The 15,689-nt window shown below is 34.2% G+C and overlaps 3 protein-coding genes across 3 annotated transcripts; all 3 read right to left on the minus strand.

The window, feature by feature from the left end:
- Positions 1 to 1,924: 1,924 nt before the first annotated feature.
- On the minus strand, positions 1,925 to 6,491 carry LOC109012879 (disease resistance protein RUN1-like). The gene is made up of 9 exons (XM_035686918.1): positions 6,304 to 6,491; positions 5,553 to 5,740; positions 5,245 to 5,321; positions 4,897 to 5,190; positions 3,860 to 4,153; positions 3,618 to 3,764; positions 3,251 to 3,365; positions 2,760 to 3,058; positions 1,925 to 2,662 (listed from the first exon to the last, which is right to left on the minus strand). Exons 1-9 carry the CDS (start codon positions 6,489 to 6,491, stop codon positions 2,132 to 2,134), a joined length of 2,133 nt encoding a protein of 710 aa, XP_035542811.1. The 3' UTR covers positions 1,925 to 2,131.
- A 1,949-nt stretch (positions 6,492 to 8,440) lies between these two features.
- On the minus strand, positions 8,441 to 15,679 carry LOC109012966 (disease resistance protein RPV1-like). Its single transcript, XM_035686920.1, has 13 exons — positions 15,402 to 15,679; positions 13,744 to 14,842; positions 12,982 to 13,269; positions 11,852 to 12,892; positions 10,765 to 11,751; positions 10,495 to 10,647; positions 10,170 to 10,258; positions 9,958 to 10,028; positions 9,498 to 9,542; positions 9,164 to 9,272; positions 9,010 to 9,066; positions 8,811 to 8,885; positions 8,441 to 8,671 (listed from the first exon to the last, which is right to left on the minus strand). The coding sequence occupies exons 1-5, from the start codon at positions 15,674 to 15,676 to the stop codon at positions 11,170 to 11,172; spliced, it is 3,285 nt and encodes a 1,094-aa protein (XP_035542813.1). The 5' UTR covers positions 15,677 to 15,679; the 3' UTR covers positions 8,441 to 8,671; positions 8,811 to 8,885; positions 9,010 to 9,066; positions 9,164 to 9,272; positions 9,498 to 9,542; positions 9,958 to 10,028; positions 10,170 to 10,258; positions 10,495 to 10,647; positions 10,765 to 11,169.
- LOC118345147 (eukaryotic translation initiation factor 5A-like) lies at positions 8,567 to 9,970 on the minus strand. The gene is made up of 6 exons (XM_035686919.1): positions 9,958 to 9,970; positions 9,452 to 9,542; positions 9,164 to 9,272; positions 9,010 to 9,066; positions 8,811 to 8,885; positions 8,567 to 8,671 (listed from the first exon to the last, which is right to left on the minus strand). The coding sequence occupies exons 1-6, from the start codon at positions 9,968 to 9,970 to the stop codon at positions 8,567 to 8,569; spliced, it is 450 nt and encodes a 149-aa protein (XP_035542812.1).
- Positions 15,680 to 15,689: the final 10 nt, after the last annotated feature.

The following is a 15,689-nucleotide window of genomic DNA, read 5'->3' on the forward strand; positions in this document are numbered from 1 at the left end:
ATATTTTCGGATGCTAAATTAATGGTAATCACTTAAAATGCGTCGATACATGCATCATTATCGTTGTCATTTTCATTGTCATGTATTTCTACAAGAAAAGCTAGCCTTGCAACATGCAGAATGCATTGCCTCGAGAAGATCAACCAAAACTGCTCAACCACTCCCACACCATGATATATATCATCTTGGAATCGTATGCATGGGTACTACTGCAAGCGGACGTTAATGCCCATATTTCTTGCCCACTTTTGTGCATTCATGCAGTGAGTATTCAATTAATTACCAGCTGCATGCATGCCTCAACCGTGTCATGAAGTAGTACTTCAATGCAACTAACATGACCAATTAAACCTTGAGTGCACATCATCATCATCATCATGTATTAATCTATCCTTTTAATTAGGTGAACCCTCTTAACAAGATTTTGTTGACTTATGAGGCAATACCAACAATTCCAACATTAATATATATATCCTCACTACAAGAAATCAAGCATTTTCCAACAATTTTTAGATTGTCGCAAAAAAAAAAAAAAAATTCACTGCAAATAAGGACTATTTGCGGTGATTTTTAATTTGCCTACATAAGATCAGTTGTAATCCATCTAAAATTTAGATTCTTTAAGTTTTTTAATCCAAATCTTAGGGTTCAGGGTGAAAGATAAATACATAAAATAGATTTCACAACATTTAAAATTACATGATATTATCAGAAAATGTGAATCCATCTAAAAAACGGATCGAAATGAGAACTCTTTTTAAACTTAATAATAACCTCACTTATTTATCCAACTTTATTGAATAAAATCTAATAGACTAGATGGAGAAACTTTACTTATTTATTCAACTTTTCGTTTAAACTAATGTGTGAATTAAGACTCTACAAAAGGGCATTATCATCATTATCAACCTATATATTTATATATATATATATATATATATATTAAACCACTTTTCGGTGCCACCAATATTTATATATAATTTATACTCAAGTCTTATTTTCTTAGAAATGGACCCAGAATTGTGAAGAAGTCGTTGATCAATCGAGTCAAGGGGTTTTTTGTAGTTTGCTAATTATTATGGCCAAATAAGCATTGAAATTCCAGTCTAACTAAGATTGAGCATATTAATAATTAGGTTGGGTCGATTCAAACTTCAAATTTGAAACCCGTATATATTTTCATATTAATTAATAAGCATGCATGGCCCAGCTATATATGCTTTTTTATTAGTGGGTTTTGTTGTCATTATCTACACTTAATTGGTGGCATGAACCTTTTTATATATAATTTATATAATGATGAAGACTTACTTTGAAATCACATGGAGACCAAGGCAAAAGGATTGATTTTTTTAAAATTAATTTTATATATTAATTCAGTACTGCAAGAAAAGTGCTTATCTGTGGTCAATTATATGCTACAAAACTAATTATTTTTTATTAAAATGAGTCAATTCTTGTCGTAAAAAGTTATTCAAATAATTCTCTATAAATACTCGTTTTTCCTGTAGTATTTTACACAACTGATATGAGGTTGAACCATCCTTGATCATAATTAAAAGATAATTAAGGTTTTTCTTGAGGTTATTATGCATTAATATTAAGTAGAAATAGGTTACTTACAAAGCAATTTGGTCCTTATTAGATTTCAAGATCACTTACCCTTATGCTCTCTTTACACGCGTATAAAATTAGCAGTGCTATTCTATATTTTAAATCTTGTTAATTCTAGTCACACTTATTAATGTGATGCAAAACAAGCGAAGGTCATCTTTGTGATATGTTATTGATGCAAAACAAGCAATTGAAATAAAGTTTTAACGTCTTTCGACATAAAGATCTCCGAAAAAGTTATTGCAAAACAAAGTACTAGATTTGTTATCTTCAAATGTGAGAACTGAATGCAAGTAACTATACACCTGGATTTTATGCTCCTAGCTACGAAATGGAGCTTGGCCCAATACAAAGGATGAAACTATTCTCGATTGCAATGGATTACTAGCTACAACCAAAGTATACATATAAAATCAAGTAAAATATTTTAGGATTGCAATCGGTGCTCATCTAGCAGCTGTGGTCTTTGTTTTCAAGCAAATACAGAGGATGAACTTGGAGACAGCTTAAAAGATTTTTAAAGCAAGACAATAAAGATTTCAGATTGAACCTTAGAGATTATGTGAACTCCACAACTTTTAAAGCCCGGTTCGCTCTCAAATATAAACCTTAGATTGTCTCCTTTTGGGTACCGTAGCCATTGCTCGAAAGATTCTGTGTCTCTTGTTGAGTACCGTAGCCATTGCTCGATAAATTCTGTGTCTCCTGTTGGGTACCGTAGCCATTGCTCGATAGATTCTGGAAATGAGTAGTTTAGATATACAGGATTCGAGACTCTATCATACCAGTCTTCATGCCATGAGTAGTTTACAAGCCTGTTACCGTTTATAGAAACACAAAAATGGGGCGACACTCCTGAACACGGGTGAAAGCTTTTTCTAAGAACAACACAGAAAACAATTCCAATGATTTTATCCAAATACAAGGGCCCATGTATATCCAATTCACAGGAATGATCACCATTTGAAGTTTCCTTAGTATGGCTAAACCAATCTGGAATCTTATTCCCTGGAAATGTAATACCACATGAATGGTCTTGAATATGTTCCTGTTAAACATACATCACATATTTTCATATACAAGCACAAGGCAATCTGCAAAACACAAACACCTACAAAAAAACACACAGCGAAATACAATCATACCTCAAGAAATGAAGGATTTGGCTCCAGACTCCCTATATTTACATCCAATTTATGGCAACTGGTCAAATCAATCCATCTTAGCTCTTGCAAGCCACATGTATAGAATGGAAATTTTGTTGATACTTCTGGGAATCTTTCCAAGGAGTGACATTTATAAGCATCTAACTCTTGTATATTTGGTGGAAGATGTAGAATTTCTTGAAGTTTCTTGCATCCATGCAATTTGAGAATCCTCAATTTAACAAAGCTTTCGATGCTCGGAGGAAGGCTGACAATTGCACTTTTAGATAGATCTAACTCTTGCAAAGTGGATGAGCAATAAAATGAAAAGTCGTCAGGATACTAATTAAAAGCTGTCAAGATATTTGTTAGGTGCAACATTTTAAGCCGAATGAGGTAGCCAGCAAGATTTGTATGAATAAGGAGAGAGAGATCCTTTAGGACTTGCAAGTGAGGAATGCTGATTGGGAGACACAACAGGTCCTTGCTACCTTCTATAGATAAATGTTCAATCCCAGTGAAGCATACATTAATGGATGAATACCGTTCATCTTCTTTAAGCATTATAGAGTAGTCACTAAGACAAAGCTCCTTTTGATTTTGCAACTGATGAATGCATTGATCCAGATATAGCGATAGCAAATTAAGCGCAGGAGTGAGGTACCCAATGGATGAAGGCCATTCTTTTATTGGAGTGCCCTCCAACTGAATGTAACTTAAAATTTCCATTCTACACTCGATTTGTGGAAAGTTTTGAAGTTTTGAGCAATGCCAAAGTTCAAGGTTTCTTAGAGATCTCAACTTGAGATGCCTTGGAAAACTCTTCAGGTTAAGGCATCTATAAAGATTCAAACTAACAAGCTTATCCAGGAATCCAACAAAATCATGAACTTCAACTAAATTTTCACACATCTCAATGTCCAATCTCTCTAAATTTGAGCAACTCGAAACATCTAGGATATTGCTTAAGAACTTACACTTTGAAAATTTCATTACCGTCAAGTTCTGTTGAAAAAGAAAAAATATGTATATTAACCCTGAGGAAGTTCACATGATCACATGAGTTTAAAGAAGGGAAATATTGAAAGTATTAATTGTACCTTAAATTTCCAGCAATTGATCTCCTTGATGCGGCCTTCGTTCATTTTAAAAACAACAAGCTTCTCTCCATGAAAATTGGATGGCAAAGATGGTAAATGACAGTTTGACCAATCAAGTACTCTTAACTCATTAGAAAGATAACTAAGTACTCCTCCAGAAAAGCATGCACCCCGGCTTATAAAATATCTTAGTCTTTTCATCTTTGCAAACGCTTTGGGACTCAAGCGTATCATGTCATCATGATTATGACCCTCAGGTAGAACCACTTTTATCCCCTCAACATTGTTTGTTCCCTAATGAGACAATTCATAAGAGTGCCAGTAAAATCATATCATTAAAGTCTTTGTTTATAAGCACTTATTAAGATTATAACATCAAAACTATAATATCCATTATTCTCCAAAAGTATTTAATCACCGTCAAAATTTGTCTTTTTTTAAATTTACTTGTCATTATTAACTATTCATTCACATAAGACAAGGCAATATACTCTTGATTAAAAAAAACTCATTCTTGTCTTCGAAAATGGATGATTATATATCTTTAAAGACATTGGATGAAGGACATTTAAGTATGATGATTTAATGATTCCCCTGATTAGTTAAATATATTACTTTAAGTTGGAAATATAAAGAAAGATCACATTATCTATCGATACATATATGATATTTTATTTAATATGCAGTTCTTTATCATTTGTTATGAAAATAAATTCAAAATTGTTCATGTAAGTTTCACCAATAAAAAGTGTTTAATTGAAAGAGCTTTTAATCTAAGAACTTGCTGTATTTTCCTCTAGTACATGGTGAATATCTTCATAAAACCATAATCTACTACGTGCGCCTGATTCTTTGGGTGATTCCTTTCGGACAATTTCTCTGCCCATGTCTTGTAGCATGTCATGCATCCAAGTAAAAGATCCAGCAGTGATAAGACACTTGTCTATAAGCTTTGGGATACCATAATTAGGATGGAAATGGAAACTCTCAAATATTTTCATGACATCAGCCAAAGGTTCTCATTTAAAGAAACATGCAATATCAAGAAACATGTCCTTCTCATGTTCTTCTAGTCCATCATAACTTTCTTGAAGTACACCCTGAATATTTTTGTCGGGTATTTGTTTATATTCATCCAATGCACTTTCCCATTCACGAATGGTTTTATCTTTTAGATTTGAACCCAACACTGTTAAAGCTAGTGGAAGACCTTGCGCATATTCCATGACTTGTTCAAAGACTTCCGCATAACCATCAAGTGGTTCTTCTTTCTTGAAAGCACGCAAGCTAAAGAGCTTACGAGCTTCATCGTTTGCCAAAATCTTCAACTCCTATTTTGAATCAACTTTAGAGATATTTAATAAATGTTGATCTCTTGTTGTTACGATGATTCTACTTCTTGGACCAAACCATTTACGATCTCCAGCTAATGTTTCTAGTTGTTTCAACTCATCCACATCATCTAGAATTAGGAGAACCCTTTTAGAGTAGAGTCTATGGCTAATCACGTTGATGCCTCTGTCAAAATCACGAACATCCAAATTTTCTCCCAACATCTCATATAGAAGTTTATTTTGTAGCCGAATCAAACCTTTTTCTTGTTTTGAAATTTCTCTAATGTTTTTCAAGAAACAACTTCCTTCAAATTTATGAGAAATTCTATTATAGATATCTTTTGAAATAGTTGTCTTACCAATTCCACCAGTTCCGAATATCCCAACCATGCAGACAATATCATTTCTTTCCATACTTAAATGCTGATAAATGTCTCGTACACGCGATTCTATTCCAACTGGATGCTTAGCAACTTTAAGAAATGTACGATTTACCACTTTTGAGTCCACCCCTTTAATGATATCCTGAATAAACTCCAATTCATTCCTATTAATATAAAAAACAAAAGAAATTTAAAGAGTTAAGACTTTTCACATAAATACACACATAAAGATGATTTAGTAACAACATCGTTTTTTCTTTTTCTCTCCATTACAAAATAACTGTAGTAGATTACCATGTCGAAGATAACTTTTCTTCTTGCTCGTGCTCTTCTCCGACTTACATTTTTCATTCTTTATATGAATTATTAAACATTTTAACTACTTTTTTGTTCCATTCTCGAAATTGTCCCTCCCTTAATTTTGAAAAGAATTCAATTTGTATTTTTTCACATTCTTTATTATGTTTCTCCTATAAACTTCATGTGAAATTAATGTGGTAGTACGATATTAAATCCCACAATTAGAAAAGATTTCTAATTTTAAGTATGGTATGCATAAAACTCAAAGCCAAAAAAACTAATAAATATCAAATAGTTCTGCATGGCACCATATGATCTTCATAGATTTGCAAACTCTTGTATCTGGGATTTGTCTAAATTTTCCCCATAAACTTCTCTTTAACATCATATATAAACATATATATAAGCACAGCTCATAGAAGTATACTTGTCCCCTAATTCGAGTCTGGACAAATTGGCTACTTTTTCCAAAGCTGCCTCCCACTTTGTGACATTTACTTCATCCTTCAACTTATATCTAAGTTTGGCGAATGCTTCTCCAAAACTCAATTTTTGATGTCGTACCTCTGATGGATCTACGTCGTAGAAGATGGGTAGAATAATTTGTTTTACCATTTCCTTACACTCAAGGATCTTCAATAGCTCATCTAAATACCATCGAGACTCTGCATAGTTCTTAGAGAGTACAATGATAGAAATCATTGATCCTTCAATTGCTTTGAAAAGTTCTGATGAAATTTCCTCTCATCTTTCAAGATTGTAGTCTATGTAAGTGTTGATTCCCCTTTGATGCAAAGCATGGTATAGATGAGAAATAAAATTTTGGCGAACATCGTCACCTCTAAAACTCAAGAATATATCGTGAGTCCATCTAGGAATGGAAGAAGAAGAGAATGAGAGAGAGGAAGAAGCTCCTAATTGAAAGGCCATGGAAGAAGTGCCCATGATCCTCTGATCTGTATGCGAAATTAGTAGTCACCAAGAGGTTCAATTATAGAGTAGTTATTGCAAATAAATAATAATAGAGAAGTGGGTCAAACTTCTCGGCAACTTCTTGGCAACAACCTGCATGCAGCCAATGCGCTCAGCCTGTCATCTTTAGATATCCCAAAAGTCTAAAGTTTATATATATATATATATATATATATATATATATATATATATAATTTTACACACATAATCATATTATAAGTTGTTGTGTATAGAAATTATGAAGATTTTGATATTCGAATTAAAAAAGACAAAATTGATAAAAAGAAATTGGATAGTACTTAATACGTATTATATTATGCATAAAGTTGTATGTATGTATATATATATACACTACTTTTTTTTTTTAATCTGGATGTACCCCACTGTTTTAATTTAGCTAAGTGATGGCCAGCTGGTTTACCGACTCGTGAAGCAGAATCCAGCTGAAAAATTAACAAGGAAGATTTGATCTCTGGAGTTAGGACTCGTTTGTTACACAAATGCGATGAGATGAAAATTTTATGAATAGTAATGAGATATTTTATAAATAGTAATAAAATAGTTTTAGTTAAGATATTTTATGAGATTTTAGGAAAAGAAAGAAAATGATGAATAAAAATATTATAAAGTTAAAAGAAGGTTAGAATATTTTTTTTCTTTTGTGATTTGAAAAAGTTGAAGTGTTTTTTTGTGTTTTATTTAAAATTTTAAAAAAATTATAATAATTAGATGAAAAAGTTGAAGATTTAGAATTGAAAAGTTTTTACATTTGAATGATGTTTTGATATTGAAATGAGATGGTTTGAGATATTTATGTATTCAGACGAGACCTAGTGCACTTTAATGGTAAGTATTGGCACAACATACAAAATGGTTACTATATGAGGGAGGCTGATGTTGGATGCTGAATTTATATAGAAAACAATACAAAATATAGAGACATTACAATAAATATGCATTATGCAAACCTATCAATAGATCAGTTTGCTACAAGAATAGAAGGCATTCATACAAGGATCATTGTACTGCTTGGGAATGGAAAGAACTTCATAACAAGAATAGATGGTCCCCTCCTCCAGAAATCATTTCAATTGCATTTGATGTAGCAGTTAAACCAAATGGTAGCACCTCTGCTGCCATATGCAGATCACACAATGGCAAAATTGTTTTCATAATAGCTAAGCACTCAGAGAGCTACAATCCGAATCAAGGAGAAGCTATGGCAGTGTTCATAGGAGTACAGGAAGCTCAATCCAAACACCTAAAGAATATTATAGTAGAAGCTCAGAGAACCATATCAGGTTCTCTCTGAAGAACCCACAAGAAAATCAAGGGCAGCTTGTAGAATGTATCATAAGAGGCAAGATTAATGCTACAAAACTTTGGAAGATGGGAGGCAGTTAAAATACATCTATCTCAAAATCAATGTGCGCATGCCATTGCGCAATGGGCAATATACAATATTAAATTCCATCCTGCTGTAAACTTAAGTTCCCTTCACTGAGGGACATGCAGCCCCACCTTTCTATTTCCCGGCCCCCCATTCACAAGCCCGATAGAATTCCAAGCACACAGATGAGTGCTGAATTTTCTTTTTTTACAATACTAGATTGCATCTAATAGAAACTTATTGTAACACCAGTAGATAACTTCCCTCTCAGATCTGAAAACAAGGGCTTCTTTTGACATCAGCCATAGCTACTGCTACAGCATCATATTTAGTTTTTTGGGCCAATGTCCTTAAGTGCACAGATCTGCTCCTCCCCCATTGCAGACATAACGCTCAGCACCAAGTCCATTCCTTCACCAAACCCATCTTTTATCTATACACAGGAAATAAAAGACAAATATTAGTCTATACAGACACAAGAATGGAGAATCTATCCAAGGTCTGGACTCCTAAGCTTTTGATGAACGATCAATTTGCAAGGTTAATGAAAACCTTCTCAATGAGATAGATACCTGGCCGAGCAGATTGTCATCAGTGGGAAGCCTCAGATCATCCTTGGTGTCTCCATTATCCATTAAAAGACTCACCTACACAACAAGAAATCTTAATCTGGTTGACATCACTAAAATCGCTATTACCAATTGATTGTTTGTTATCACATGACAGCATTGATAAAAATTGGTAAAGTAAAGATTACTTAATAAAACTTACAAAACCATCTTCAGAGATATCAATCAACTGATAATCAGTGCGAGAAACATGAGGAACCTGCCAAAAGAAAGAATTAATGAAAATGATAAACAAGCAATGTACACCCGGAACAAAAGCACACTCACATGGTGAAAAAAATTAGAAATAGCTTTACATCATAGTTGTGGGATGAAGGAACGATATCCTCAAGCTTCTTCCCATTAAATATGTCAATTCCCACAAAGCGGCACTTTGCATGTCTTTGAAGTGGAAACTTATACAACCTGGTTTCAAAAGCCCCACCATAGCAAGTAAAGTTTCAATTTATACTGGAAGCACAATGAGGTAATATCTACCAAATTTCTCTCCATTTGAAATAAAAAAGATTTTTGTACAATATGTTTTTACTTGCGAAAATCATTTTACTAATTAATTCATGTGATAGGAAAAAAAATGAAATCACAAGCTAATATATGTAGCACAACCGGGGAAAAAGTTATCATTCATACCACAAGGAGGAAAAAAGGAAGTGTTTGCATTTTGTTCAGGATCATCTGCAAGATATCGAAGTTGAATCTTCATTAGAATACACAACGAAAAAACCATCAGCATTAACTGCTCTAAGGAAACAACCGTAAGCTAGCTAATAATGATTAAGAGAATAGCAGCAGCAAGGCGAAGAACAATTCTAAGTACCATTAAGGAAACGATCAAATAGCAATACTTGGAAGTCCGTCTAAGAACGAATTCCAAGATTCAATTAAAGTTTATACGATCAATCGTGAGGCAATTACAGGTCCTGAACAAATAATAAAGTCTCCCCAAACCAAACGAATCTCCAATATCAAAATATCGATATCCAACGGAAGCATTGCACAAAATCAGAGAGCTCTGACGAAAGAGCGAAGCAATATAAATAGAATTTACAGAGCAGAAGAATCAAATTCGATGACTAAAGAGAGAACGGACCTTGCTTTGTCATGGCGACGGAGTAGAAGAGGAAAAGTGGAAAACAGAGCTGCGATGGGTGTTAGGGAGTTCTGAAACAAACAAAACCAAAGGCGAGATTGGTTCAGGCTTATTGAACAGAGGTGAGATGATTACTTGGAATCGTTTTAAATGGAGGATAAGTACACATATTGAGTATGACAGTGGGGACAGTTGGTTCAGGCAGGTCCTACCTTTGCAATGAGTGTCTTCAGGCTGTCTAAGAGATTGTGCAAAGAAAAAGAACATCCCTCTTGGTACAGCCTATGGAGAATATATGTTTCTGGTAGATCCGGCGGAGAAGGTGGTACAAAATCAGTTAATATGCATTGTTCATAGTGAACCCGATTTTTTTTCAAAATGAATATACAAAACTTGAACACTCTAAAATAGTATCAAACAAACGAAAGGAGTTCACAAATACAGTAAAGATATAGAAAGCAAAGAAGTCATCTTTGTTCAGAAACAAACTGCATCAAAAATGAAGAAAAAAAAACAGATTAAATTCCAAATTCTAACCTCGAATTCAGCTCCGTCAGCCGATTGAGAAGTAGAAATCACCTGCAAAGCTTTGACAGATCGACCTAAAAACTCATCTTTCCATTAACAAGTCTTCTAAAACAGAAGAGAGGCCAAAACAAGCATAACTGCACGCTGATCGTTCTTGGAGAACTGATGCGAAGAAAGAGGCAATAAGAATTCCAAACGAGACTCGAGAAACCACCCATTGAAACTATGAATTCTGCTATTATTATTTTCTACTAGTGTAACAGAACCATATTATAGTACCTAGTAATCAAAAGATGCATCTAAAATATCTGGAAATTCTGCTGGCATCTCACTGTCCTGTTCCCGAATAGCCTCCACAAATGAACTCACAGATGATGAAGCTTCTGACCTGTTGCTTGTTTGAGCTCCACTTGTGGATCCAAAATCAAACGTCTCAAAACCACCCTGATGTCAAATTCAATTTACGCCATTATAATTCCCAGTATCATAGTTTAACTGGGGTATTTGCTCGAGAGTTGAAGGGTAATTGGTTGGTGCTGAGACTCCCTTTAAGTAGAGATCTTGTTGTTCCTGAAAGCCTGGACAGGGAACAAGTTCGCGGAGGAAGTCACTCCAATCGAAGGAAGAAGATGGTGTAATTTGTCCGTGAAATGGCTGGCAAGAATACGATTGTGGCGAGCCTAACTATGTTGCATTTGAATTGCCCAAGTCTTGAGAGCATCTCTTGTGTTGTGGATACCCATTGAATTCCAAGTTGCTGTCTTCATTATCTCGACGTCTCTTAGAAAGCTGGATACCATTCGATGAATCTACTGAGCACTCCCCAACTGTTAAATTCTCATTATCTTCATGCTTATAGATTATGTGAACTCCGCAACTTTTAAACATCACTTTATAAGAATCACAATAAAATCTAAACCTCAGATTGTCTCCTGTTGGGTACCGCAGCAATTGCCTGATACATTCTGGAAACGAGTAATTTAGATATACATGATCCGAGCCTCCATATAAGTAAAACCTCGCTTCTACAAGCATGTTACCATTTATAGAAACACAAATACCGGAGAAGGGCCCCAAGGGGTAATCCGGGTCGGATCCAAGAACAGCACAAAAAACAATACCTATGATTTCTTCCAAATACAAGGGACCACTAATATCCAATTCCCAAGAATCATCACCATTTGAAATCTCCTTAGTATGGCTAAACCAATCTGGAATCTTATTCCCTGGAAATATAATACCACATGAATGGTCTTGAATATGTTCCTGTTAAACATGTACCACATATTTTCATGAACACAAAGCAATTTGTAAACACAAACACCTACAAAAAAAAAAAAAAATGCAGAGAGAAATACAGACATACCTCAACAAATGAAGGATTTGGCACTTGACTCCCTATATTTGCTACCAATTTATGGCAACCGGACAAGTCAATCCATCTTAGCTCTCGCAAGCCACAGGATGTATAGAATTGAAATTTTGTTGATACTTCTGGGAATCGTTCCAAGGAGAAACACCCTCTGACATATAGCTCTTGTATATTTGGTGGAAGATGTAGAATTTCTTGAAGTTTCTCACAATGGCACAATCTGAGAATCCTCAATTCAACATATATTTTCATTGTTGGGGGAAGGCTGACAATTGCACTCCAAGATAGATCAAACTCTTGCAAAGTGGTTGTGCTATAAATAGAGAAGTCGTCAAGATACCAATAAAGCGACGACAAGAGTTGTCGTTGTAATTCAGCACTTGATTCTGGTTCAGACCTCTTAATCGTTCTGGATAATGTTATTTGTGAATCGTTAAGACACGTGGAGTACCCAATGGATAGACCTATTTCTTCTTTTGCAAGATTTGTAAAATTTTCTAGAGAAAGACACTTTAGATGTTGCGAGTGAGAAACGCTGATTGGGAGACGCATCAGGTCCTTGCAGCATCCATTAATACAGTCACTAAGACAACTTAGCACCTTTAGATTTTGCAACAGATGAATGCTACTAGGGAGATGCATAAGTTTTGTGCATTGCCCCAAAAATAACTCTTTAAGCGCAGGAGTGTGGTATCCAATGGATGAAGGCAATTCTTTTATTGGAGTGCCCCATAATGAGATGAAACATAAATATTCCATTATACACTCAATTTCTGGAAAGGTTTGAAGTTTTGAGCAATTAAAAAGTGTAAGGACTTCTAGAGATCTCAACTTGAGACGCCTTGGAAAACTCTTCATGTTGGAGCATTGATAAAGATGCAAACGGGCAAGCTTATCCAGGAATCCAACAGAATCATGAACTTCGACTAAATTTTCACAATCCATAATATCCAATTCCTTTAAACTTGAGCAACTCGAAAGATTTGAGATTTTGGTTAAAAACGTACACTCAAAAAATCTCATTCTCGTCAAGTTCTGTTGAAAAACAACAAATATGTATATTAACCCTGAGGAAGTTTACATCACAAGTTTAAAGAAGGAAATATTGAAAGTAATAATTGTACCTTAAATTGCCCACTAATCTCCTGGATGCGGCCTCTATATAGTTTGAAATCAAAGAGCTTCTCTCCACGGAAATTGGATGGCAAAGATTGTAAAGGACAGTTTGACCAATCAAGCACTCTTAATTCATTAGAAAGATAATCAAGTGATCTTCCAGAAAAGTATGCACCATGGCTTTTAAAAATTCTGAGTCTTTTCATCTTTGCAAACGATTTGGGACTCAAGCGTATCATGTCATGATCATCACCCTCAGGCAGAATCACTTCTATCCCCTCAACATTGCTTGTTCCCTAACGAGACAATTCATAAATTTGCCAGTAATGTCAGATCGTTAAAATCTTTGTTTATAAGCACTTATTAAAATTATAATATCAAAATTATAAAATCCATTATTACCCAAAAGTATTTAAGCACCTTCAAAATTTCTCTTTTTTCAAATTTACTTTGTCATTATTAACTATTCACTCATATAAGATTAGGCAATATACTCATGATTAAAAAAACTCATTCTTGTATTTGAAAAGGGATGATTATATATATTTAAAGACGTTGGTTGAGGACAATGATTCCCCTAATTAGTTAAATACATTACTTTAGGTTGGAAATATAAAGAAAGACCACATTATTTATCGATACATATATGATATTTTATTTAATATGCACTTCTTTACCATAATTTGTTATGAAAAGAAATCAACACTTTTCATGTAAGTTTTACCAGTAAAAAGTGTTCAATTGAAAGAGCTTTTAATCTAAGAACTTACAGTATTTTCCTCTAGTACATGGCGAATATCTTCATGAAACCATAATCTACTACGTGCGCCTGGTTCTTTGGGTGATTCCTTTCGGACAATTTCTCTTCCCATGTCTAGTAGCAAGTCATGCATCCACAATGTATTGTAAGTAGTAATTGTAATGAGACATTTATCTATAAGCCTTTTGATACCATTCTCCGGAGAGAAACCACAGCTATCTAATATTTTAACGACATGATTCAGGTATTGTCCATTGTAAAAAAAGGCAATATCGAGGAAAATCTCCTTCTCATTATCATCCAATCCATCGTAACTTATACAAAGTACTTTTTGAATATTTTTGCTAGGAATTCGTTTATACTTATCCAATGTACTTCTCCAATAATTTATATTCTGGCCCCTTAAATCTGAGCCTAGCACTGTTAAAACTAGTGGAAGGCCCTCAGCATATTGCATTACATGCTTAGAGAGTTCCACATAATCTTCCATAGGTTTGTCTTCCTCAAAAGCATGCCAACTAAAGAGCTCAAGAGCTTCATTATGGTCCAATCTCTTTACTTCATATTTTGAATCAACTTTAGATATATTTAATAAATGCTGATCTCTTGTTGTTATGATGATTCTACTTCCTGAACCAAACCAATCACGAGCTCCAGCTAATGTTTCTAGTTGAACCAAGTCATCCACATCATCAAGAATTAGGAGAACTCTTTTAAAGCAAAGTCTATGCCTAATTACATTGATGCCCTTTTCAGTATCATGACATTCCAAACTTATTCCCAAAATCTCATAAAGAAGTGTCTTTTGTAGCTGGATCAAACCTCCTGCTTTTGAAGTTTCTCTAATGTTTTTCAAGAAACAACTTCCTTCAAATTGGTAAGAAATTCTGTTATAGACCTCTTTTGAAATAGTTGTCTTACCAATTCCACCGGTTCCAAATATCCCTACCATGCATATAATATCATTCCTTCCCATACTTAAATGTTGAAAAATGTCTCGTACACGGGACTCTATTCCAACTGGATACTTTGCAACCTTAAGAAATGTACGATTTACCATTATTGAATCCACCCATTTAATGATATCCTGAATAAACTTTGATTCATTCCTATAAACATAAAAAAACAAAAAAAAATTAATGAGTTAAGACTTTTCACATAAATACACACATAAAGATGATTTAGTAACAATATTTTTCTTTTTCTCTCCATTGCAAAATGACAGTAGTAGATTACCATGTCAAAGATAACATTTCTTCTTCCTCGTGCTCTTCTCCGACTTACATTTGTCATTCTTTATATGAATTATTAAACATTTTAACTACTTTTTTGTTCCATTGAATTTGTCCCTCCCTTAATTTTGAGAAGATTTCAATTTATGTTTTTTCACGTTCTTCTATTCTATTTCTCCTATAAACTTCATGTGAAATTAATGTTGTAGTATGATATTAAATCCCTCAGTAAGAAAATATTTATAGTTTAAGTATGGTATGCATGATAAAACTCAATGTCAAAAAAACTAATAAATATCAAATAGTTTTGCATGGCACCATATGATCTTCATAGATTTACAAACTCTCAGATCCGGGATGTGTCTAAATTTTCCCCATAAACTTCTCTTTAACATCATATATAAACATATATATAAGCACAGCTCATAAGAAGTACCTGTCCCTTAATTCGAGTCCGGACAAATTGGCTACTTTTTCCAAAGCTGCCTCCCACTTGGTGACCTTTACTTCATCCTTCAACTTATATCTAAGTTTGGCGAATGCTTCTCCAAAACTCCCTTTTTGATGTCGTACCTCTGACGGATCTACATCGTAGAACAAGGGTAAAATAATTTGTTTTACCATTTCCTTACACTCGAGGATCTTCAATAGCTCATCTAAACACCATCGAGACTCTGCATAGTTCTTAGAGAGTACAATGATAGAAATCATTGATCCTTCAATT

The sequence above is a fragment of the Juglans regia genome, unplaced genomic scaffold (assembly GCF_001411555.2).
Source record: "Juglans regia cultivar Chandler unplaced genomic scaffold, Walnut 2.0 Scaffold_154, whole genome shotgun sequence".
Classification (NCBI taxonomy): Eukaryota; Viridiplantae; Streptophyta; class Magnoliopsida; order Fagales; family Juglandaceae; genus Juglans; species Juglans regia.